General features: G+C 47.7%; 1 protein-coding gene across 4 annotated transcripts in view; it reads left to right on the plus strand.

The window, feature by feature from the left end:
* The first annotated feature begins 19539 nt into the window (after positions 1-19539).
* The window catches only part of LOC144175221 (uncharacterized), a 119494-nt gene continuing 111865 nt past the window's right edge, over positions 19540-27168 (plus strand). The window contains exon 1 of one of the 4 annotated variants that reach the window (XM_077704325.1): positions 19540-19771. In XM_077704325.1, coding sequence (XP_077560451.1) covers positions 19693-19771 — 79 coding nt within the window. In that variant the 5' untranslated portion in view covers positions 19540-19692. The remainder of the gene's footprint in view (positions 19772-27168) is intronic. The other 3 variants (XM_077704326.1, XM_077704323.1, XM_077704328.1) reach the window with 3 other exon arrangements.

Here is a 27168-nt window from a genome sequence, read left to right on the forward strand (position 1 = left end):
GACGTTGAAGTAGGAGTTATGAAGGCAGTAAAAGACGCTTGCCATCAGAAAGTAGGTGGCACTCTCCTCTGGACCTTCTACAGGATGGCGCCCCTGGCACGCGTGCGTGTTGGATGACGTGATGTCATTCGGAATGGGTGGCCTTTTAGAACGTGCTTCTTGCCATGGATTCTACTGCTTCCGGGTGCATCGGCGAGTGACCGCGCGGCTTGAAGAGCCAATTTGACAATATATTTTGGTGCTTCCATAAATGCGGATTTTGCGTCCAGCTTGCTAGCGTGTGCAAACGTGCCAAAAAGTTTTAGTCACAAAAAATTGCATATAAACGTATTTGAAACACCGTTTTGATTGGGCCCCATTACGAATGTTCGTGTTCACGCGTTTTGTCAACATGAAACAGTCCGGCGGCTCTTGTTTTTTTCTGTTTCTTCGTATGTCTTCTACAGCAGAAAACCGTAAGAGCTGTAACGTTTTTGCCGTATGCAGGTGTACTATAGGCGTCAAATGAAACGCGAACACGAACATATGAACCAGACCGTGCAAAATTGAAAAATAGTGTGCGCAGAGTTCCCATAATGGCACGCCATTGATATCAGTCGAGCCCGCATATAACGGCCCCACTTAAAACGAACTTTCGCTTATAACGTACATAACCAGCGTGACCGTCAAAATATAAGTTATTTCAATGGCATAAAATCCCACGTACAACGAACGTCTTTGAGCTCTACCGATCGGTTACAGCAAACGGCTGGCGCCACGAAGTGGGTTGAAATGACAACCTCTGCCCAGCTCTGCCGCCGCCGGAACCTCTTCGCAAGGAAAACGAGAAAATCGGGATTTTCCCTACGTCTGCCCAGGCAGTGGCTGGCTACATCACTTCAATGTGCGGCACGACATTGTTTTTAAGTTGATTGTCGGCGAGGCGTCGTCCAGAATTGACGAAGATGTTGCAGCGTGGCTTGAAAAAAACGGGGATGTTAGTTCAAGCCTTGCGGAGCGCTGTGTCTACAACGCAGATGAAACTGCGTTATTTTACCAGATGTTGCCGAGTAAAACGCATGCTATGAAAGGCGACATATGCACTGGCGGGAACCATAGTAAAGTGCGCGTCACAGTTTTCTGTTCACTAGCACGGATGGCAGTGACCGCCGCGTGCCTTTCGTCTACGGAAAATCGAAGAAGCCGCGTTGCTTTAGGAGATATGTTACCGTGCACTACAGGCCCAACGGTTTGTGTGATCTTCCTATCGTCTCGTTCCTGCGCTGCTTGTCACTCACCAACGGTAAGGCGTAGATGACGCTCGATTTATTCGTGTAGTGGCTGAGCAAATTCTACCGTGACATGCAGAGGCGCTACTCGGTATGGATAACTGTTCTGCTCACCACGCGCAAACTTTCCTGACGGCAGTGACCCTGCCCTTTTTGCCACCCAATACCACTTCAAAAGCGCAGCCGCACGATTTTGGAATAATACCTGCCTTCAAGGCATTGTATATGTGCCGCGTTGTGGAGCGCTTGGTCAGAGCTGTTGACCGCGCGGCCACCAACTTGCCGCTTCGAGATTCGCTGTATTCAGCTGTAGAGATGGTGAAAGCTGCCTGGTCGGAGGTGGCAGGCACTTGCGTGCGGAATTGTTTCCGCAACGCCGGCTTCGTTGACACACAACCTGAAGCCAAGCCTGATGCTTCCGATGGGCAGTCCGGCGGCAATTTGTGGCAGAGAGTTATCGACTCCGACATGATGGCGTTGACTTCGGCTGGGACGATTTCGTTTGTGCCGATGAAAATGCTCACCCTACAAAACCGTGCACGGACGACGTTATCGTTAGTGAAGTGCGGGGCAAGAGCGATACGCAGTAATCGGACGTGGACGACTTCTGAGCCTGCTCCTGTAAGCGCGCCTGTTTCAAGGGGCTACATAGAGGACCTTAACTTGTTTATGCCAAGGGCCTCGGCGAAGATCACGTGAGTGCTCTAAGTGAACTGGAGACCGCCCTAATAACGTCTGCACTGCAGAAACAAACAGCCATCGCGGACTTGTTTGCGAAAAAATAAATTGTATTTCGACTTTTTTTTACTGTGGTCCATTTACTAAGAACTTCGAGATATAACCAACGGAGGCCGCGTGACGCTCAGATTCGTTATAAGCGGGCTCGAGTGTATTTGGAAATCGACTTTTCCCAAATTTGCTTTTGTAATTATGCCACACGTCATTTTGGCTTGCATGGAAAGAAATCGCGCTAATTGTGCGTTCAGGCTCATATTTTCGTCTTCGCGTTTTATTTGACGCTGATAGTACATGCCTAGTGGCTACGGGCGAAAACGCCAGTAAGTACAGATTTGGGCGCGCGTTAAATATCGCCAGGTGGTCACCATTAGTACAGAACCCTCTACAATGGCGCGTCTCATAGCCCTAGTGAAGCTTCTGCAAGTCAATTCCCAAATTCAAACAATCAAATTTTTTTCAGCGGATATCTTAAATTGGTTGTGTCTGGACGCACCATTTTATGAGTATGAAGGGCTGTAAAGGGTAACTTCTTGATGTTCTGACATGCAATGAGAAGGCTGCAGTGCTCCGCTTTCATTGTCGTCTGACTTGCAGCTGACTAGGTCAGCCTTGTATACCTGTTCAACGTTACCGGGTGTTGCCTGTTCATTGTGTGCTATCGGGCGGCCATATGAACGCACACGTTTAAACAGCCATGTTGCGGTTTCAATAATAAAATGGGGCGCGCAGTGAAGCTTTCATACGCTCAAGTTGACTCTTCGAGCTTTGTTAAATCCTGAATGATTTTTGGAGCTGGCACGTAGTACTGGGCACACCAGCATTCTTTTTTTGCACTTTTCGAATATGCGCTGCACAATTGGTTTGGCAGCATATGCGACATGACAATGCTTTGGCCGCCCTTGCATTTTATCTATCGCATCGTCATTTTGTCAGGTTCGATGCTGCAAGTTTAATTTGTTCCTGGCTTAAAGGTTTTAATTGCGATAACCATGTATGCATGCCACATATCAGAATAACCCAAGGTCGGACTCAATTACAGTGAAACCTCGTTAAACCGTACCTGACTGTGATGCAACGAAAGTACGTACTAACCAGAACTACGGTTTATGCGAATGTGTTAGGTTAAAAGGAAACCAAGTCGGAGGTTCCGCATAACTATAGAAGGAAACTACGGCTGTTGCGGGCGTGGTTTAACGACCTTCTACTGTACTCAGATAGAGGGACGAACTTTACTTTCGTGGCATCCTTTCTGTTCTGACGCTCCTGCGGAGTGCGCTTAAAATGTAACATCGGGATGATCTGTTTTAAAGTTAGCAAGAATTCTGCAACGAAATGTACGGCTTAAGATTTCACAGAGATTGGAAGCCTGGACATGTGTCTTCGTAAGGTGCATGATTCTCGCTGTTAAAACCGGTCAGGCATTTCAACCACCACTTCGTTGCTCGGAGTGGCTGCTTGAACCATCGTTTTCTCGGCGCCAGACTGAGATCTTGTGCTCGCAGAAGAATGCCCGTTAGATTTCCGTCGAATAGTGGGGAACTTGGAGCCACAGTAGTCGTGTTTGGGGAAGCGTACGAGTGATAGCGCTGGCGGCTCAGCGGTGTCGCTTCCACTTTTATCACGAATACCTATAGTATCATATGTTAGTCTCACCTCATCTTAGTTAAAGTGGGGCCTAAAGCTGGAACCTTCGAACAGGTTTGTGGCTAAAACTGCTGGGAGGTCATCGTTTGAGACATTTTGTTAGCACCTGCTTGAACACCTTCTGATTCAGTCCGTGAGGGCGCACGAGCGAATGGCGATACTTCATTAGGGTCACTTGAATTTTCAGCTACCGGTGTCGGTCCAGCGGGCAGGTTGGTTAAGTCGTTGATTTAGTTTTCCGTAGAGACCACAACCGTGGCTATTAAATGGCACGTAGTGATGGGGATCGGAAACGTGACTCCGGTCACCACCGAGAAACAACGATCCCCGGTTCCGACAGGGCCCTCCCAGCCTCTGTTGAGCAGCGCATTACAGTCTCCTTAGGTACTATGCGAACCGCTTCAATAATGGCTCGGACAAGAAAAAAACAAACATCAAAATTTTTGAAATGGCAATGGACCCGTTTCAGTGATAGGCGCAAAAGAGACAATCTACACCAGCATTTGTTAAGTGTGGGACTGGAGGATGCTCCGAATGTGATAGCCCTTCAGAAAACCAATGGCCACTCCAAGCTACCCCGATTCCGGTCATTCATACCAGTAGACGGCGCGCCAGCAGAAGAGTCCTGTATACTAGTCACTACCCTAGTCAAGCGAAACAGCCCGGCCATACAACACTCCACTGGGATCCAAGGCGTCCATCATATACTCCTAAGATCATATCGAGGTCGAGACTCAATCGACGCAATCTCTTCACTCTTAACGTTTATAGCAGCCCCAGGAAAACCTATCGTTTTTCACACCTACTAGGGAAAAGAACAAGTGCGGAAGAATCGAGAAAGCCGCCACTCCTCGCGGTGGGAGACTTCAATGCCCCTCTCTTCGCATGGCGATACGATTACTAAACGGCCAAGGCCTAACGGCTGCGGTTGAATGCACAGCAAGATAACACCTCTTTCCACTGATCCAGTGGAGGCCACAAGACAAGGAACACCAGATTAGACTTTAAAGGCCATGCTAGTTAAACCATAGAAAAGATCAACACTCAAAATTGTAGAATCAGATGGCTTCCATAAAGCTCGTCCGGAGACGCGGAATTGTACGAAGACATACATGACATTTAGGCTTGATCGAAGTCGCTACAGAAAGTTGTAGCCGGTTCCACTAATATTTTCCCGAAGGAGGCAAACCTAGACAAAATAGATCCGCGTCTGCCTCACATAGGGGTAGCCAACGCCAGCCTACAGAGAAGGCTAGCACAAAACAAAAGAAATCGCCCACTGAGGCCACACATCACCATACTTCAGAAGAAGGTTGACGAACACGCGATGCACCTTTATGATCATCAATGGCATTTGTAATGCTCGGGATTGGACAACTTAATGTGTTCCCCATGCATGTGAACATACGGCGCCATTCAATGTACCCCAAAGCCCGCAAGAGCCATCACCCACAGGAACGTCATCACTTACTATAGGCTACAATGGAACCCCTAACGGTTGGTCGACCTTAAAAATAGATCGTTACATTCGCCCTCGCAAATCACCTAAATACTACGAAGGAGCTTCCACCCCCAAATCGGATGAACCTTTCACAGAGGCAGAGATGAAGGCAGCAATGTTTCAGCTCGGAATCTAATCGGCTGCCGGCCCAGACAACGTCACTAACAAGACGCGTAGAAACCTGGGCGGTGGCTCCATCACGTCGCTGAATAAATGATTGAAAGCTGGACGGAAGGTACCCTTCTGAAGCAATAGAAAACTGCAAAGACCGCCTTCATTGCTGAATCCAGCAAGACTTTCAAGATTGAGAATCTAAGACTGACCTCTCGCACTTCTTGCTTAGGCAAACGTTTGGAGCATATGGTCTTGATTACGCTGAAGAATTACGAGGGGGAAAAACAGCTACTCCGGGCTCAGCTTTCGGCTTCAGACAGGGTCTCTCGACGCAGAACGTGCTGCTACAACTGCAGCACCAAATCACCGAGGGACGACACATTTATCCCTAAGATACCAGGGCCATCCTGGAACCAGACTTAAGTAAAGCCTTCGACGTAGTCAAATATTCCCCAATACTGCAGAACCTGGAACTACTGAGAGTGGAAAGTGTACTTACGAATCTGAAAGACTTATTACCGGCGAGAACATCCGACCTCACGATAGGCGGTGTTCAGTCGGACCATATACAACTGGGAGGACACGGCACTCCCTAAAGATCAGACATTTGTCCTTTACTATTCAACGTGGTTCTCATGGGGCTGCCTCAGAAATGGAATAAGACATCAGGAGTGAATCATAGTCTCTATGCAGACAGTATTGCACTCTGGGTAGCAGGAGGCAGCGATGGAATGAAACAAGACATCCTAAAAGAAGCGATAAAAGGGGTGAGAGCTATGTTATCCCTGCAGGTGTTGTGTGCTCACCGCAAAAATTGGAACAACCTGTCATCTATCCCAATGGCAGTACGCCTCATATTCGCTAAAGCATCTCAATCACAACCAAAGATGGGACAGCCATGGGGATGACGGTTTGAGGCGGGACGTAGCAGTCCTGCGCTGCAACGAGGAGTGCTCGCAGGAGTATTCAACGCTTCCCGTAGAAGCAACGACGAATGAGAGCGTCGGCTGCAGAATTTGTGGCAACCGTCCCACCAGCAATCCGTGCACAACGCTTCCCGTAAAACAAGTGACGAAGCCGGGGGCGCTGGCGGGCAACTCGGCTGCTTTTAATTCACTGACTGGGATGACTTTGTTGACGGGCGCTTCCAGGAAGCGCTAGAGAGATGATCTTAGATGAGAAGTCGGGCAGCATCTTTATGGCCAGGTCGTTGTACTCCGCTGCAACTTTCAGCTCGGTAGAATATTTTCTGCAAACTCACTGTCGATTTAACGAGCTCGGCGTAGCTAGCTATGAGTCGATCGTACATCCTGGGAAGCTTGACGACTACATGAACACAGTGTGGACGTCGGGCCTTCTTCCCGCTTCTGGAAAACGGCGAAGATCTCTCTTATACCCAAACCAGGCAAGAAATCGGCTATAACCAATCTCAGACCAATTTCCCTAACCTGTTGTCTGGGCAAGTTACTTGAACACGCCATCCTGGCCCTTCTCCAATCCTATATGGATGATCAGGGTCTGTTCCCTCACACCATGCTGGGCTTTCGTCCTAAACTCTCTGCCCAGGGCATTATGCTGCGGCTTCACCATCAAATTTTGGATAACCCCCTTATCTCCCGGCAAGACACTAAAGTAATCTTGGACATCGATTTGATCAAGGCATTTGATAATGTCACTCATCAAAGCATACTGACCGGGCTTAACCAACTTCGTGTGGAGAGTCGCATCTACCAGTACATTACAAACTTTATTACTGGTCGCACAGCATCCCTCTCGGTGCAAGGCTTTAAATCGGATCCCATACCCTTGGGCAGTAAAGGCACACCTCAGGGGGCAGTCATTTCCCCTTTTATGTTCAACGTGGCTACGCTGCAGCTCCCTCCCCTCTTTGAACGCATCCTGGGCCTGCACCACAGCATCTACGCCGATGACATCACCGTTTGGATAGCGGGGGGAGCGATGGTGACATTCAAGACCACCTTCAACAAGCTGCCAACATCATCGCCACTTACGCCCACGAACGGGGACTCAGCTGCTCACAACAAAAATCCGGGCTCTTTTTCTATCACTCGAAGCGTCGCCATCGTGATGCCTCTGCCCCTCATATTCAGGCCACGCTACAAGGCAACCTCATTTTGCACGTGCCCTTCATCCGCATTCTCGGTCTCTGCGTTCAAGAAAATGGGGCTAACTGAAACTATCCGCACACCTCAAAACACAGCTGACCAGATTGGCAGACTTATCGCCCACATAGCCAACCGCAACCATGGCCTCAAAGAAGCTAACCTTCTTCGCTTGGTGCAAGCATACATTACCAGTCGCATCACATACGCCACCCCCTTTCTGAAGTTTACCCAGACCGAAATTGGACGCCTCCAATGCATCATCCATAAGGCGGTCAAGCTGGCCATAGGTCTCCCCCTTCACACCTCTACGTACAAGCTTCTTCACACCGGGACATACAATACCTTCGAGGAGCTTGTTGAAGCCCAGCGTGTTGGCCAACTCCACCGCCTGACCTCCACACCGACGGGTCGCTCCATCTTAACAAAACTGGGCATCTCCTTTGCTACGCAGCACGGAGATATGGTCAGTTTGGGTGACTCTTTTGGATCCCGCTACAGTGTGGCCCCCATCCCGCGGAACATGAATCTTGTTTTCCATCAAGAACGCCACCTTGCCAGGGCCAAGACCTTACACAAGGCCCATGCTTGGCATCCCACTACTCTGTACGTCGACGCAGCGGAATATCCCGACCGTGCAGCCTGCGTCGCCGTAGTCGTCAACTCCCGAGGAGACTAAGTTGCTTCGTGCTCAGTCTCCATGCCTCACCCTGAAGTTGGTGAAGAAGTCGCCGTTGCCCTGGCCCTTACAGCTATCCCGGCCGCTGCAATAATCTCCGAGTCGCAAACGGTTTTCGGAACCTTGCAACGAGTCGTGTATCCCCCATTACTGCCCGCATCCTGCAGACAGCGCCGAAACCGCCCGCACAATGTCCACGCCTGATATGCACACCGGCCTATTCGTCCCTCCCGGGTTACGAGCTGGCTAACGAGGTAGCCCAAGATTTCTGCTACCGGGATTCCACATCGGGCGAGAAGGAGGGCTCGCTTGGTTAGGTATTGGGACATCACGCAGCACTGCCGCCTTAGACGCACGCACTTCCCCGGCTCCGCTCCCACCTTAAAGCGTAGGCAGTCTGTTCAGTGGCGTCGGCTGCAAACACCTTCCCGTATCCCGCATTGTGCCACCTCCACTTCCCCACCCGATACTGCCACACATGCACATGGAGCGGCACGCCTTTCCCTTCCCTCCACCACATAGTGGGCGCGTGCCTATCCGAACCCCCTCTCCACGCTACTCTTTGTCTGCCCCTTACCACTCTAGAGCAATGGGAGGCTACGGTGCTCAGCCCCGACCCACTACGTAGTGCAAGAGTGCGTAATCCAGCTGGCTGAACTCGCCGCTAGGGCCCACGGGCTCCTGGCCGTCGACTAGGCGACTGTAGTTTGCCGGTTCTCCCAACCCGAGCCTTTTTTTATACAGCTTTGGATGAATAAAGTTTTCTCCACGCCACTGCGTTCTTTTCGTCGTCCATCATACAACGAACTGCATTCATCAGTCTGGGTATTCGAGTCGAAAGGTTCATCTCGAGGCGCTCTATCGTTGTGCCGTTTCTTCTCCACCTCTGCCCGTGACTTTCAGAGCCGTATGTTTTGGACGATTCTTCGGCAGCAAATGCTAACAACGGTACGGCAAGGACACCAGAGGCCGCCATTCCGCTATTGCTACTTCTTCTTTTGTTTCTCTACTTCCTTTTCTACATTTTCCTTCCCTTGCCTTCCGGAAGATGGACGCCGAATTCACACAACCCCTTTTTCCCTATATGCGCAAACTGAGCATGCGTGCTGGGCAAATTTGTTCTCGACAAATGCAAACGTTTCCTTTTCGTGACTTTGAACAATTTGTCTGATCTACCTGTCTTAATAATAGCGACACACGCGGAAAACTGATTGGATCGGGAGAGAATGACCGAGTCACGCTAATGACGGCGGTGCACAGTGGTCTGCGCACACTGCTCTACATTGTAGCGCTTTCTCGAACATTCGGTTGCATCTCGCGATGGCAAATATGAGCTCCCATTGCGTCGACAACACTAAATTATGACTTGCCGTGGTGCCTAACCCATTTTTCTGACGATGTATTTCGAAACGGTAAATCTCATTCTATAGTGGAAACCGAAACTGTCAAAGGGCAGTAATGGCGAGCACAACGCTTCCACTATTTGGTTTAGGCGGGCCCTCTGCTAGCTGCAAACGTCCTATGCATGTTGAAAAACGCTTACAATACAGATCAGGTAAACAAGCTGTATGCACCAAAAACATCTATTTATGGGGAGTTAGGGGTAGTTATAGTGTTCTAGAAACAGCCATGAGGCTATTTATGATGCAGTGTATGAAGTTTGGAGACTTAACCCGCCAGCGGTCTGGGATTGACGCGACGCCACACGGACCGATAACCAATTTTTATGGAGTGCATGTCATCTCGCTCGTATAAAAGTCAGTCATTTATATCCTGCGGTAACCGCAACGCATTTTTAAATGAACAGGCCGAAATAATTTATGATGCACTAAAATTTCTGAAGTCTGAAATGCGGCGCCATGAAGTGTCTAAACTCCCACTACCGTACTTGTCCAAACTCCGTCGGTTCGAACGCGTAATTGAAAAACCGCATAAGGTAACAAGAAAGGTTACACATTATTGTTGTTCTAACCGGGGCAAGTTATAAATACTTCTTTTAATCTCCCGTGCCGTTAAAAGTACGTTGCCGCACGGCTTACTGCCATGATTTCCGGCATTCCTCACGACGGGCCACGTATGGCTGGAAGATCTACAATTCTCATTTCAAAAGTTCTAGGACGTTATCAGCGAAACCGTTTCGGGGTAACGTGCTCATACCTGAGCATCAAGTGATGCCCTGTGTTTTGGGATTAAGAAAGTATACCCGACCAAAGTCCGTTTCCTGTCCCTTTAAAACAAGCACAGGCTAAAAGGGAAAACGTTTGGGCGTGTTGGTTCATTATCACACAGAAAACAAGCGCTATTTAAAAACACAGGACGAGGCGTGGACGGGACATGCGCTAAACTTTCAACACAACGTTCATTGCAGAACCAGCGCTTATAAACACGCCTGGCTAGCATGAAGAGAGGAGGAAGCAAAGGAAAGGCGGTACGTCACTATTTTTTCTTGTTTTGCCCTTCGTTTTGATGTTCCCCTTCACTTCCTCCTCTCTTCATGCTAGCCGGACGTGTTTATAAGCACTGGTTCTGCAATAAAGGTTTTATTGAAAGTTTAGCGCTTGTCCCGTCCACGCCTCGTCCTGTGTTTTTAAATAGCGCTTGTTTTCTTTGTCAGAGGTTAGGAGACGGCCACAAAAATTCAAAAAATCGGCGATGCATGAATTAGGTTACTTTCATCTGAGTCTCATCATTCTGATTGAATTTATTTTGCCGTTAAATGTTACAGAATGGAGAGACGTACTTTAGAACAGGCAGATAAAAATTGCGCTGCTGTAGTTTAGTGTCTTTGGGGGCAGTTATTGGTGTACGGTTGAGGTGGTCTGAAGCTTGGATGGTTTATTGCAGATGAAACCGAAGTGTAATTACGAAGCCAAGTTTGAAGTAAATACGACTTCCAGGTGCTTACGTTACGGACCCGTTGCATAATCGTCGGTTCAAGCGTGTTATTCAGATTTATGGGGGAGCACCCGTAATAAAGGACAGTAAACCGTATTGGAAAGGTAATTTTTGTTTTCAAGCTATCAAGCGTATTGAAAAATCATGGAAAGGCTCCTGACGATGGTATGGATCCGAAGGTGAAGCGATCGTGTGGTGAAAATTAAAGTTATCAACGTGGACGTAATTTACAATCTATGTAAAAATGAAGGCAATTGTTAAACTATGCAGGACCATTCTTCGTACCTCAAGGCAAGCCTCAAAACAGGCTGCATTGCATTGGCTGGCTTAAAAGCCGCCCACGCAATGTCGGGACAAAAATATTACGTAAAAAGAGGAAAACCAACTGTTATGTTTTACGTGCCAATAAGATAAATCCTTCTCATCGATCCCAACCCCAGCATGGGATAAGTTCTACGCAAGCCAAGGAATTCTTCGCAACGTCACTATAGCACACAGGCCGCTTCACATCTATCCGCCCATCCCCACCATAAAAAAGCATAGCAATAATGACTCGTCAAACCGCACCAGAACACAAGACCAGTCGTAGATCAAGGACCGAGAGCTCATCGCACTTAACACCTACAGGAATTCACCGATGACACCTACTGCTCAGAGGCCCGGTTTGCTGTACCTACGACGACGACGGCAAATGTTGGCCCCAGCGCAACTGACGCACAGTATTACTCCAATGTCCCCCCGCAGAAAAAGCAGAGACTGAAATTATTGCTGAAGCCGTCCTATTGTATCTGGAGTACACGGGCCACATTAAAGTCCACACGGGCAGCCGGGAAGGACTGCGAATCTTCGCCAGTGACAATATTAAAGCATAGGTTCACAGGAGCCTTGGAACTATTATTAATTATTCTGAAATTCTCAAAAGCTCGCTAAGGACAGGCGGCAGCAATCTCTACACTGCTGAGCTTGCCGAATGTCAATGTACTGCCGCTGCGACGATAAACATCGTTGAATGGGTTTAAATTTGTTATAAGGCTACAGCGGAAAACCACTGCTTCTAATACTGTTCTGTAACTTCCACATCTACACAACTTCGGCTCGGTTGGGCCGATTAGTCGTTTTCTCATGTGACCTAGAGTGGTCTTTGCAGACAAAACCTGTTCAGTTCAATTATTCGGTGAATATGCAAATGGAAGTTCTGCGGCCACCCTGCCGGCTTCCCTCTTTCATACCATAAGATGCACGGAGTTTTTAGCTTTGCGTGGTTCACAAATCAGCTTTTAGCACAAATCATGCATTGTACGGCGAGAGATTTATAGCTCAGAGTGTGGGGTTTAGGAGTAAAGCAATTCCCACACTTTTTGGCAACCTCATTTCGGAGTTCATGTGCTACTAGTCTTCAAAACCTTGCTCTGGCAGGCTCCACCGTACCTTCTTCAATACTTCTCCTATCTGCCGAAGTCTTCAACAAATGGGCACTACCATACATTTCTAAACTTTTTTGAAATCTTGAATGCTTGAAGAACGTAGTCAACAAACACATCCAGTATTTAGATGAGGGGGTCGCGAAATACTTCAGTCAAAAATTACTGCACTCTGCCCATCAGATAACTTAGAAACTTGCTTACAAGAGTTTTCTCTTTTTTACTGTATTAGCGTATTCCACCCCTGGAAATACATGATTATAGTGGTGTAGCGGCTATATCAAACCAAATCGAATCGTTTATTTTCCTTTCTTTTACAAAAGGAGGGCACAACCGCAAAAAGCCACTGTTACAAGCGGCTTGACGAGGCGGCTGCCCGGTTTCTGGCAGCCGCCTCTATACGCCGCTTTTCCATCAGTTTTCTATCGAATGAACGCATTCGATAGCCACTTTAAGAAGACAGCCACACAAGTCAAGCAGAAACGGAAGCCGTATCTGCTGGGACGTGCGAATCGCGTAGTGCCGCGTCGTGCTGGCGTTGACTGTAGCTCTTCCACTCCTTCTAGACGCGAAGGAAAGAGTGAAAGGTTTTATCGGAAGGGTTGCAGAGTCCTTTTTATGTACACATCGACAAAGCCAACCACGCCCTTGAAAGTTTCAGAAGATGGTACGACCCTGAAGTATCAGCCTAAAAGTCCTCATATCTTGCTTGCCAGCAGAGTTCATATCCTCCACTTGATCTGGTTCGTCCCCAAATGCAGGTGTTACCACACATTCAGATTTTCTACTCGCCAACAGCTTTAAGCCCTAATACTGTCAATGTCCGTTTGCACTCCATGATTCCCGAAATTTTCAGAAACAGAATTCTCGCTGGAGCAGCCGAGAGATGCGAGTTTTCTCTCCACTTTGTTCCAGCTCACTCGTCTGGCCCAGCACAAAAAATAAATTTGTCCATGTATCTGCTTGCTTTACTGCAAATGTCGCCGAAAGACAACAGTCTTCTGACGTCCCTGCTGCCTAAGTCACTGTATCATTTCCTTGCGTTTTCTGGGCATGCTTCGCGTCATGACCACTGCCATGGTCAATGAAAGAGGGCAAACAATATTATCTGCACCGTTCTTTCCAGCGCACCACCGAAGCGACAACAGCAGCAAGGCGGTGGCACCATCTGGCACAGGGCCTGGGAAGCACACGACTTTGCTACACAGGGCCACTATCAGGTGACGGCACCGTGTCCACGGCAGAGAGCTTTTTTTCCTCCGGGGCGTCGTATTTCGGATTCGTGCAGTGTGTAATATTTCATTTGCCGTCGCAGCCCAAGAAACACTACCGTCTTTAAAGTGAAGCCTGCTTGCATTTTTTAATAACGAAACACTGGAAATATTAGTTATCTACTGATATTTGCAATGTTTCCAACAATGTTCCCAAGCATGAACACCACCACCAGGTCTTGATGTCTTGAAATGGCTTGGGCTATGTAAACAACGCGTTCAACAACTGCTTTAACCTCGGTCGGGTAGCTGGATCGTGGGACAGACAGACAGGCCAAAATTTCTGCGTTCAAATAGCCCAAGAATGACTATCGTGTTCAAAGGCCTAGAACAGCCAAACTATAGCCCGAAAAGGCGTGACTTCGGTGAGAACAACGCTCAGCACGGTGCATTTATGACATTTGTAGCATATGGGATCCTGGCAGGAGGCTCTAGTTCAAAAGAACGCTCACTAGTGCATTTTTAAGCTTTGGGCTGCTCAAATGAATTAAAACTAGTTTACGAAGGTTCTAAATAGATGAGGCGCACGAATAAGCCACACGATACGCAGACCAACGCGATCGGCGGCTGCTCTTTCTGAAGTCCTCCTGGTAGTGCTCGCACGGCGGCGCACCGATTCCCAAGAAAATGGGAGCACCCCGACAGGGCTGCAAAAGTTTGCCTAGTGCGGTCGGGATTGAGCCAGAAGGGGATCTTGTGCTTGAAAAACCACCATACAAGGAAACGTCGCTGGGGCTCTGGAATCGGTAGGTCTGAAGTCACCGTGCTGGTGTGCCGCTGGCCAGGCTTCAAAGCAGGAACGTCTGAGTCAACACAACAGGAACGGTGCCGGAGAGTCAGTTTTGTGCGGGCTACATACATTCATTGCTGTGTGCGTAAACATGGCCCATATGGGTGCGGCGACGAAGTGTAAACGGCCAGGCGTTCGGTGGTGTTCGTTGTGATCTGGCGTGTTGCACACCTCACGCCAGGGGCCACGCACTGCTTAAGATGATTATAGTGACGACGATAGCTTGACTGTCAACATTGTGAACAGATTCTGGCTCATCGAGAGAAATATGGACTCAAAATCAGGCTTTAGTGTAAACTTTCGGTTCTACTGACAGAAGAAAAAATTGGGGCACCTTCGCACTAGTGGTGCAAGATTTGGCAATCAGTGAAGCTGGTGGCCCGACCTAGCTTACTCTTGGTTTGGATATGTTTATGCCTGGTTATGCTTTATGCACATGGGGTGAGAGTGTCCAGGGGTGGAAATAAGACGGCATGGTTTGTTTGCACTTTGGATTTTTCAGATATGTTAATAGAGTTTATCATCTCTGCGAAGATGGAACCTTCGTTGCGCTGTACAACACGGGTCAAAAGATAGGCTGTTATATTATTGTTGATAAACTTTATCGACACACACAAAAAACGACACCCAAAGTCCGGAAAGGAAAAAAATTATCTATACAGACGGGAGGACCTGACGAACATAAGCCACCAGGCCGCTCGGTCCGTTCCTTCCGGCGGCGCTAGCCTGTCTTGGAGAGAAGAGGGACGATGTGAAAGGGATTTAAGATGAGTTGAGAGTGATGGTTGCGAAGCAGAACAGTCCCAAAGAACATGCGGCGTATTGTGTTGCGTGCATCGATACTGCGGGTATACTCGGAACGTCTTCTGCAGCCGAGAATATCTACGAGCAAGAGACCCGCCTCCGCAACGGTACCAGCGCAGGAATAGCCCCTAGGAACACCAAGGCAGGTACGCCGCATTAGGCTGCTTTTTTCTTGTGGTCCGTCAACTCAAATCAAACTGTCCCTCCACTTTGCCTCCTTCAATTCGCGCTTGCCCACATCAGTTGCCGTTATTCACATATGGTTCACATTTTTACGGATGGTTCATCTACACCTAGTAGTAGTTTATCTGGCGTCTACGTTTTGTCAACCGGCCAAGCGCTGCCCTATCGCCTGGAACGTACAACCTCATCCATATCGGCCGAGCTTCATGCACTTCAGGAAGCCCTCCGCTAAATTCTTTGTCAGCCACCAGCAGAATGAGCTATATTCACTGATTCGAAGACAGCGCTGCTAACCCAACAACACGCCAGCTGCTTCAGCCTTCACGACCACGTATCCCGCGACGCCACCTACCTGGAATACGCCATCTAGAATACGTCGCCGGGCATCTTGAGACCTTACAATGGATACCCGCACATTGTGGCATTCTTGGCAACGAGAAAGCAAATAAGGTGGCTCGCAGAGGGCTACAACTGCGCAATATAAGAAAAATTTTCTTTACAAAGCACGAGTATGCAGCGTTATTGAAGCAACTTGCCTAAAGGAATGAAACCGTCTCTGGACTTTCCTCTAAGCTCATCACCCATTTATGCACCATATAGACTGTGAGCTGAGAATGAGGCTCCAAGGGTGAATCCCACGTCGACTTCAGACGTTTTACCATCGGTACAGCAGTTAAGAACTCCTACCCACATCGCCTCGGTCCAATCAAAACCCTTATTTATATAACTGTGGTTTGCCATAAACTGTTTACCACATCTTATTAGAGTGTCCGCCATACAGCCCGGAAAGGAACCACCTCGCCAAGAAGACCGGCTGCCTCAACAACGGATTTTATAATTGAAAGCGCTTCTTGGACCAGGGTCATCTCCATCATCCAAGAGAAAATATTGTATGCAGTGTTTGAATATTTACCACGACATCGCCGTGGCAGAGACAATGTAGAACTGTACATCATCATCCTGTGAGACCACATAGACTTTTACATAATGCACGGAGCAATCCATGTTGCGTTATTTTTTAACTCTTACTTTTTCCCTTCTCTTTCGGCCTGCTTCCTTTACGGCCTTTATTTACTTCACCCCACCCCCCCAGAATAGCATGTAGGCGAATACATGCAAGCAGAACTCTCTGCTTTCTTCTAATAAAGAGCTCTCCCTCTCTCTCTCTCTCTCTCTCTCTCTCTCTCTCTCTCTCTCTCTCTCTCTCTCTCTCTCTCTCTCTCATGGTTATGCTAGGAGACTCTGCCATGTTTTCTGCGTGGTTATACTTGGAGACTTTGTCCGGTTTTCTCCGCGCTGTCGTGGTTAGACCCCCAAAGAGCAATGAACACTCGGTCATTAAAATATATAGAATTTATGCGTGCCCACCGGCTTTGCGGTGAAGCTCCAAGAGTAGCGGAGGGCGTAGCGGCACGCGCGTTCGCTCACACTTTTAAAGACGATAGTCTTTCTTGGGCTACTTAAACCCAGAAATTTTGGTCTGTCTGTATGTCTGTATATCTGTCTGTCTGCCTGTCCGTCTGTCTGTCTGTGACTCGATTCAGCCACCTGGCTAAAGCAAAACAATTCCTGCGCAATAGTCTTATATAGTTACAGCTAAATCTACCCGTCTATGTCCGGTGTATTGTTCATACTTGTCAACATTGTTGAAGAAGAAAAAGACATTACGCAAATATGAGACAACAAATCAATACAGGAGTGATATTTGCAGTGTTCCTTTATAAAAAAATCAAACATGCTTGACTTTTGCGAAATTAAATGCTTCATCAACTGCAGAAAAAGAATTCACTCAGCCGTCACCTGCTGTCGCCCGCGCCACTGTAGCTTCTGGCGCCATTTTAAGAAATCAACCGGCAACAGTTACGCAACGTTCCACTAGATAGGTTCCACGTTCTGCTTACAACGCACGTGGAGTAGGGAAACGCGGTTCTATAAACGTGGAAGTAGGGCGCCTCGATTAACGAGCGTCTTCGCCGTACGGCAGCGTTCGCATCGAGACACCCGGTTTGGAGCAGTGGAACGCGGGAAATTTAAAATGATTTAAGCAAACCTTTGGCGTCTTTACCTTTGGAGGAGCGCGACGCAAGAGGAACAACCTGAGAGGTGAGCGGGAAAGCGAAGGGAGGCATTTACTTGGCAAAAGCCGATAAAGACTATCGTCTTTTGACGGCATTTGCAACAAAAGGAGCAGATACGCGGCCGATTTTTTTTTTATCTAGTTCGCCTGCCACCGTTCGACTTGTGTGGTTGGGTGGGCAAGACAATAATTGAGAATTTGATTAACGATATTCGTTCTCGGCAGTTTCAATTTCATTTTGGAATTAATTCTCCTCTGTGCACCGTCAAACCTGCGCCACTCCTCGCAATAAGCGATGAGGCGAGCCACAACTCGGCTCGTTTCTTATGTAGCACTTGTACCAGTTGTATCGAGCTTCCGAAAGGGGCCGAAATGAGTCCCACCCGATTGCGGCGATGCCAATGAACGGTAATGCTTCAGTGCCGCGGCGCGGGATCACGCCCTCGCTCGGCGAGGAATTCTTGCGCACGTTCACTTGCCCAACCGACCGCTTAAACAGCATCGCTGTTAAAACGAATCCCGCAGTATTGTTGATGAAGGCGAAGTAGTTGCGACAGCTACAAAAGCGACTTTTTCAAATGAAAACGCACGACAACAGCTACGATTCATCAGAAACGTGTTCACTGTGCGTAAAAAGAAAGAGAAAACAAATGCTGAAAACTTGGTCATTTCTTTAAAATTGCAAATTTGCACTGCTATCCCTATTGGCACAATAAAAATGTCTCTAAATCAGATTGAAAAATAAAGCGCGACTTAGGGCAGCGACAGTAATGAAGGACGGCGGGACAAGCGCTCACTTGCAACTAACATTTATTGAAGCATCGTCTCATATTTATACATGTATCATTGGGGTCATGCGCACTAGGGTACACTAAAAGGAACGCATCAAACCGACAACATGATCAAAATGATGTTTTCAAAAACTCAACTCGCTGCCACGTAAAAGCACTGATGTATCGCTGAAGCAATTGTCCCCTTTCTGCTTAATATACAACGTTTCCAAGAGCTCCCTCGCCATGGTATAATCACTCCTCCCGAGAATTCTAATCTGCTCAAAAAAGGTCTTCATTTTTCCAAAGGACTGACAAGCCTGCAGGCTTCGCAATGAGCGGGTAAATGCGCGCGCGTATTATTGTTAAGAGAAGGACTATGCTCGCGTGCCCAGTCATCTACACATCTGCCCTTCTGGCCGATGTAGGCCTCCACGTATGAAAGCGGAATCTCGTAGGCTACCCGGGCGTCACAGGGCACAAAGCGCTTCGCATGCTTCTTTTCGCACTTTTTTGGTTTGGGCCTGCCGAAAATTTGCGCACACAGGCGGCCAAGTTTTTGTGGAGCAGAAAACACCACCGGCACTTTGTACCGTTCTGCCACCTTTTTTAGGTTGTGCGTAACTCTATGTATATAGGGCATGACAACAGGCCTCGCCTTAGGTTGTTCTGGCCGCTTCGCACCAACTTGGCCTTTGGCTTTCCACAGCAAGGCTTCGGCAACAACCACCAAGGCATAGCTTGGGTAAACGGCCGACAGAAGTCTCTTCAGTTGAGAGTGAAATCTCTAAATCTGGTCGCTGTTTTCGCAATCTGGAGAAGGCAGTGGTGCTAAAGATATACCATAGTCTGCAGCGAATAGTGCTTAAGCAATGCATACCGTACTGGTCCTATCGAGGAGAAAGGGGCTTCCTGCTACGAATGCAACAAATTGCAGTCATTTTAATCGAATTTGCGACTCAGAGCGCTCTGAGAGGCTCGAGAAGTGAAGTTTGTGTTTAACTAATAAGAGTATTGAGGAGTAGCCAGTCTCTAAAAGCACACGAAGGGCGTTGGTGGCTTGAGTTCGCAGAACTGAGGAGAACCATTAACAATCGGTGATTCTTCTCCCTGTAACCGAGGTTCGAACAATAAGCTGCTGCCGCAATGCAATTTGTTTGCTGTTTTGTACGCACAACTGACGCGTCGCACACAAAGCAGCACTGCCCCCCAAATGGCAGGGAAAAATGTTCTCCGTGAATATAGCTTCCAGGGTAACAAAAACCACCCGTTTGGGAAAACCTTTGTGCGGTTTTCCGAGCGCCTACTTTCTCGCAAATTATGACGCAAAGTTTAGACCCCTCTTTCGATGCATATATCGAGACTTCGAGTTAGTTTGCGTGCAGAAGAAGCCCTCGCAGTTCGATAGGCAAGTATGCCGGGGGCATACTGCGGGATGCACACCGCTCACATTTTTATTTTGCTTTGTGTACCATGGCTTCTTTACAGTGAGGGTAAGCACCCCTTTTTTATTGTAATTTGGTCACAGAAAGAATTTAGAGTAGAAATTTCATCCTTTTCTCAAATAAACTTGTGTGCATGCTCCTAAGGAAGAAATGAAGGAAGCTCAGAAAAATGCGCAAGACTTGAAGAAAGTGAAGCTGTACGCAACTTTGACGACCATCACGACAATTTCAGTGGACGATTGCAGCCAATTTGTTCTTTTTCGTTGCCGCAATGACCTTTTATCGATAATTGTTTAAATAGGTGTGAGGTGCCTTCATTTTTTGTAAGTGATAATCATTGAACATCACCATAACCTTACGCCATGACGTCTCTTTCTCGTTCCGAGCAAGCGCTGCCACGATTACGGGGAACGCAGGAGATTATTTTGCCAGTCTTCGCCAACCTCCCTAAGCGGGTATGCTTGGCTTGAAAGACTTGCGCCAAGAACGCTGGGCGGCCGCCATGAGGCACGCAGACACAAACGCGCAGCATTTCCTTTTTTTTTTAACTGTCAGGAAGTCGCGGCGAGGCACGGGCTCACGTGCCCCCGGCATTTTGTTTGTATTTTGAACTTGGGACACTCGAATCACGATTTGCTAAATTGCTTCCTGTGAAACGCTGTTTATCTATGTTTAGCCACTCGATGTCCCCCTTTGGTGCCGCCTGGCGAATGCTGCTCTCCGCCTGTAAGAGCGGAGCGAAAGCATATTTTTTCTGAGGTTTTTTGATCAGGTGATTTCGGTCAAATGAGAGGAATAGTGATTCCTTTTCCCGTAGCACGGCGAAAGCTCGTTAATTTTAATTTAAATTAATCAAATTTTTGTTTTTTCGAACCCTGCAATTTGGTCCGGCTTAGTGTCCATACAATCCTATGTGTTGAGGAGCCTGTTGATTCGAACGCGAGTAGCCTCCGCCGCGGCTAACTTGAACTACGCGCCATCGCGTCGGCGACTTGGGGCACAGCACACGCCCAGAGAAATGGCCTCGCTGCCTACGGACGGGGCCTTGTCACCGCAAAGGAGAGAGAAACGAAGAGAGCAGTTAAATCGGATAAAAACAATGTAAAACCCCTATGGCGGAGGTTTGGGAGAAGTTTCTTGGGGACGTCGTCGATGTGAACACGAGTTCATGGTGTTGGGCGGGCTGACCAATGCTTCATTTTGAGTTCAGTAGCGTAGAATCGGTCGCTGCCAGTGGGCACGATAAGGTAGCCGACGAAGCACCAGTGCGGCCATCAATCGGGAGTAACGGTCAAGTGGAATACCTCCCGTCTCTAATTCAGTTTTGGAGTACCAGAAAAGGAGGGCCTTCCGCTACTTTAGCTCGTTAGAGCAAAAAGGGCTGTCTTTGACTTTCAAGGATAACGGGAAGGATCTAATCGCTTCCTTTTTCAAGCATTCAGTTGTTCACGTGCTGCACTTCTCTATAATCGCATTGTAAGCTTTTTGTACTTCGCATTTCTTAGTTCGAACTTTCGTTTTTTCGAATTAAGGTGGCGATCTATTGCAGTTAGAATTAGATACCTTTTACTGCAGATGTGGCACAACATGCTGCAATGTGTTATCGTCGCACATTCCACGGTAGTACGGTAGTAATCACCCTAATCAGGGACCCCGCCTCTTCGACAGCTTCAAGCACTCTGAGCGTTTGGTTAGGGAGACAGTTATGCTTTAGGTTCCTGGTAATAAAACCCGACGGGGTTAATGCAAGTCGTGGAAACCCCGCAGGGAAAAGTAGCGGGGTCTGTTCGCTATTTTAGTGATACCACCTGTTCTAGGTCCACAGACGACATCAACAAGCCTAAAATATTTGTCAACTTGCCGGTCGTAAAATAATTTTTCTTTATTGTCATTCTGAAAAAATGAGTCGTCAGTATGGCTCTTTCCTTGACCGGAAGCTTTGTCTCTACACTTGGAGCCGTTTCTTTATTAGTCTTATTACGCCAGTCTCTCCGGTAGGAGATACGGTAGGAGAACTTTTGTAGTGGGCTTTCACATTGCAGTCAGCAGTTTTTGTCCTCGCACCGGATCGTAACATTTATAACAAGCCGCCTTCCCCAACACACATTCCCGCATCCTGGGCTTATGTCAAGTCGTGCCCGCCTTATGAAGCTTGATATTATGTTTAATGACAAATTCAGCATTCCTATCTTCTGATTGTGCGGCTTCCGAAAGGGTGTTTAAAGGTTTCACAGCTCGGTTGTCCGCATATTGCGAACTTTTTAGCGAAATTTTTCACAGGTTTGCTGTAGTTTCGCAAGCGCTCGTTGAGTCTCTGCACTTTCACTTGAAGGCGGTGCCTGTTTCAGTTTGTCTGCGCGATATATCTAACCAGGTCAAGTGTCATCTAGCATTCTTCATCAGCTTACCAAGCATTCCTCACTATCGTCACGCTCTCCCACAACTGTTTTCTTGCGGCTGATGTTCAGCATTCGAATACCAACCTCGGGTTCGTCTAGACGAGGATGTTTACTTTTCTGCCACTAACGCCGGTTCTCTGAAACTATCACTTGTGGGCACGCGATACGTGGTGCGAAACCTGTATTGGAACAAGACTGCAACTAGTAGGTTGGTGTAGAACGGAGACTGAGTCGGCTCGGCGGAGAAAGCAGCAAATTCCGTTTAATTCCTAACTTGTAATCGTCTTCGGTGAAATGAAGCGAACACATGATGGTCTTGACTTGGCTGTGATTTACTTCCATTGTCACTCCCTTGTCGATAAGTGTGATCGAGCCAAGCATTAGGTGGTTTCTTTTGAACGGTCGCTCGTAGCACAGTTCCGTGATTTTGCGGGGCAATCTGCTTACAGAGTGGCGTGTATCATTTTTTAGGCATCGCGTTCAATATAATCCACTCACAGGATGATAACCCTAACAGCCGTATTGAAAAAAAGTCAGGGTTACAGGCTCGGCAGGCGACGGAAAGGTAAAAGTGTCACAGTAGAAAAAATAAACCTGCGCACGAGGCGAAGATGTATGAGCAGCGCTCCTAACTCCCACGCTAGCCAGTTTGTCGACTTCACCTTTCACGCACGTTCTTGTGTTCGCGAGACGAATCTGTAGGTCGCACTAAAAAGTGAGAGATCCAATGGCCGTGTTCTGAGTATTCTTATCAGTCATATCCAGTCGGGATGCTTCGCCGCGGCAGTTTCCAATTTGGCCTGCACCGCTTGCTGCTCAGACGCCTGTAATACCTAATGTAAGGGCCTAGCTGTATTTAACGAACATGTGTGGACAATGAGCTTGGCTATTTCTTACTATGGGTCCCCACCCAGAAGGTAGACAGGCTGCTTGCTGGTTGTCTGGACTGCCGCCCTTACATACTCATCCTACCTGGTTCTGAAATGAACGACAACTCAGTTTTACACTGATAGCTGTAAATATGTCTTCAACGTATTATTCTAGCATGAAGTTTCACATGAAAGAAATATTGAAAAAGCATTGTGAATAGCTAATACTACACCAAACCAAAGCTTCTATATCAAGCGTCCCTATCCGATACGCCCTCGGGTTTTCTCAATTCTCCCACGTAGCCGCGATGAAAGCTTTTGCTGACACACAAGCGGGCTTTATTCTACGCCGTAAGTGAAACCAACCGCATGCTCCGCATCTTCCACACTCAAGGCTGTTTCGAAGGGCACCATTCACAAATCTTAATCCCAAAATGAGGTATGGTGTTACTGGTATTATTGTAAGGAGTAGGATCCAGGGTATTAGACAGAATCGACATATCGCAACATATTCTCACAGCTCATGCGCACGTAGGCACGAATGTGTTTGCAATCCTGAACCGTGGGTCTTGCTACTATGCCTCAGGAATCTCCATTGAAGGTCCTCATTCCATTCGCCGAGCCTATCACGTCATCAGCTGGGATTCTTTCCATTGGCGCAGTTCCGGAGCATGCGCTTCCGGCACTACCCTATTATGGTTGCGCTCAGGAACAGAGGCGGACTCTGAAAACCAGCCGCACGATGGTACGGGTTCTACGCCTGCGTAAAATCACATGCTACCGGACTCTTCGGCCTCCAAAGATACCACCGCTGTATCTTTTGAAAGCTAAAATGAATGCTACATTATTTTACGCATATGGCGAATGTTGAAGACGGGTCATTGTGAGGGGTGTTCTCGGTGCAACGGAAGTAAATTTTTGCTTCGGTGGTTACATTAGGGTGCAGAGTTGGATTGCATATCTTAATAAAACCCCCCTCTCAGATGCCGATTTTACATGCTGACAACAGTATTTTGAAGAACACATATTTTACCGGGCCACGACAATTCTTTCCTGAACTCGTTCTTGATCTTCGCATTGCAAAGGTGCCCTTAAGAGCAAATAATGCGTAGACGGGGAAGTGGGAAAATCCTTTTAGCGCAGCAACCATGCAAGGCAGACCGGCCATGGCTGCCCGAAATGGAGATGAAAGTTTTAATGACAGAGCGAGTTTGTTCGCCATGAAAATAATGATCGGTGCCTTCTTAGCGGGAGATTTACCCTACTCCCCCATCAGTAATGCTTGTTACTGACTGAATTGGATTATACCGCTGCACTACATGCCAAACGTGGTGCCTGTTCTTCATCGTTGCGTATCGGCGTTGCAGACTCTTGCGTCAGTCGTTGAGCTTGTTCGCCTCGGTATGATGCTCGTGAAGTGAACACCGCTTCTCGTCCTACAGTGTGAGCGCTAGCTTGGGCTGCTCGCACCGTTACCCGCTGGTGCACCTGTCCTGGCACGTATTGGACTTCTCCGCGCTGAGTAGCCCATCTATAATTGTCAGGTTTCAACAATTAGTGTCCTTTTAGGTCCCTTCTTAAAGCGAAGCTTTCTACCTCGACCAGCCAACGCTTCTTTCGTGGCGTGCGGGACAAGATACTCCAAACGCGGCTGCGGAGGAAAGAGCGGTTTTCGTAACGGATCAGTGTAGATGACGCGGCGAATTTGCCCAGCGTTCTCCGCGCGCTCACACCAGCGGAAGCATCGGCATGACCCTGCTTTTTCGTCTGCTTTAGGGACGGTTGTTTTGGGCCTGTTTAGGAGCAGCTTCGCGTCCGTTGCGCGCTTCCTTCACACGGCTTCAATAAATGACCATGACCAGGACACGGCGGATTTATGTGGTCGTACGGCAACGATACGTTAAAGATTGGTTTGCAGGGCCCTAAAACAAAATGTAGAGGCCACATACAGACATTTGGCCGCTAAACAAACACTACCTTTTGCGCAATGCTTTCAAGGAATGGAACCCCGTTTTCTAAATTGGCGAATACCAATTCGGTTGGGTGTACCAGGTTTTACAGAAGACGAAAGGAGCCACTGGTTGTGATAAATAGCGATTATAAAGGCTCCCCCAGCTTTCTCGCACTTCTCAACCTTACTAAACTAACTAGTTCAAATGGGTGTAAAGGGGAACCACTACACTCACATGGCGAATTGTTTCGGTGTCCGCGCTTGTTTCGCGCACTGATGCAGCCCCGAGCTAGCACATCAGGATGGCTATGTTCCACTGTCTCAACCTTTGAATGGCCTTCCTGGCCGTTTTCGGTCTGCTGACGCACGTCCGGACTACAGCGGCGGCGTCCGCCGCTCTATTTCTTCTCAACTTTTAGCGGACTCCATAGGAAGTGCTGAGGATCGGTCTACGACCGAAGAGTGACATTTTCATTCGCAGTGTTTTGGTACCTGTAACCAACGAATGCCTGTTTTCGGTGGGCAGGCACGCGCAGCTGATCCTATGATTATGTATCGTTAAGCAAAAGATCCCCAAATTCTTTGTCGGCACGAAGCGTTTTATTTCTTATTTCACTCCCGCCGACGAGAAAATTGTTCGGGGGGTGAAACTTTCGTACAAAAGCCTAAGTGTTCAGTTTTTTCCCAATGTCAATTCTTGCAGAGCAGCCCTCGAATGCCCCACATCTTTAGTTTGCATCGATGCATGCACCGTGGTGTAGCTTTCACCACATTCTGGCGCCGCCAAGGCGAAGCAGACGAAAAACCAACTGTGCGCCGAGCTTCCTGAAACGTTTCCGGTCCCCCAGATTTCTAGAAATTGTACTGAAGGTTTTGTTCAACAATTTTCCTCGTCACTGTGTTGTTGTACGTGTTTCTCTTCTGTTCTTGTTTTTTCGCGCCACAGTAGTTAATAAACTTGCGGTAGTTTTAGTAAATTGTCCTCAGGGTAACGTTGCAGAAAAACTGCCTCTCACCAAGAAGCAATTTAGGTGCTCTGAGTCGCCATGCAAGTGAATAGACCCATTATGTTTCCCTTAAACTATTCAAAGAACCTGTGCGTGTAAAGGAGAAGGGGGGGGGGGCGGGCGGGAACACAAAATACCTTGTTACGTATATTTTCGGTTTCCTTTAAAGCTAAGAAGCGGTTACAGCGCAAAACAACAAGGACGAAAGGTAGAATAAAACTGTTTACTTTCGTCCCTGTTATTCTGCGCTATACACGTTTTTCATGTAAAACCAACGTGCCCAACCGGTTCTTAGGAACTTTAAAACTGCTTCTTGAGGTCTTTTAGGCTAAGTGCACCAGCGGCACCAATAGCGATCAAAGATTGCTCAAAAGGTGCCAGGTAAAAACTTAATGTTGCAGAACGCAAAGATTTCACGCAAAACAGAGATTTTCACGCAAAACAGCATTAATAATGTTTGTGTTAAACATATTTGAAATATAATGATATCCCCAAAATTATTTCAAATAATTTCTGCGCTTTCGAAAGTTGTGGACGACGATCGCACAAAAGTTTCAAGGCTTTTGAGAAAGTGGCCGTGAAATTTAATTTCTGAAAATAAAAGTTTGCCGTGAAATAAAAGTCTTTGATAGCCCTGGCGAACGTCCAAGATTTTTTTTCGGGCATAGTTGAATGGCGCTGGCAGCGAAATTTGCTAAGGCCTGAGCTTGGCGAGAGTTGGAAGGGATGTTTGAGCCGGCGATGTGAAGACGAGGAGCCAGTGGGTGCTAGACTTTCCCACCCTAAAGAAGTCTCAAGTTTTTCAACACAAGAAAGAAGGTTTGCCTTGTGCTCCATAGGCGTCAAATTATCACTTTTGTATCCGCACTGTCGATGCGGTCGTTTCGAAGGCGAGAGTTCGTTGTCTGATATGATAAGCCCGGTAAAACTCCAATTTGATGTTTTCGAGCGATGCTGATCATAACAGGATAAGATAACCACAAGTCAGGGTGTTGCTTGACTCTGATCGACAATTTCATTTGATTGATCCAGTTGCGCTGCTATTTGACAGTGTTTCAGAATCTCGGTGACGTACATAAAAAACGGCGTTCCTTTTTTCGGTCAGCGGTCATGTCGGGCAAAAATGTGTGTACTGGTTCCTCGGATCAGCCTTTTACTACCTTACGCTGATTCACATGTCGCTGTCGGTCACGAAAAATTCTTTCACTTATCTTGTTGA

Source organism: Haemaphysalis longicornis, unplaced genomic scaffold (assembly GCF_048455015.1).
Source record: "Haemaphysalis longicornis isolate Haplotype H1 unplaced genomic scaffold, Haemaphysalis longicornis Haplotype H1 scaffold_3, whole genome shotgun sequence".
Lineage (NCBI taxonomy): Eukaryota > Metazoa > Arthropoda > Arachnida > Ixodida > Ixodidae > Haemaphysalis > Haemaphysalis longicornis.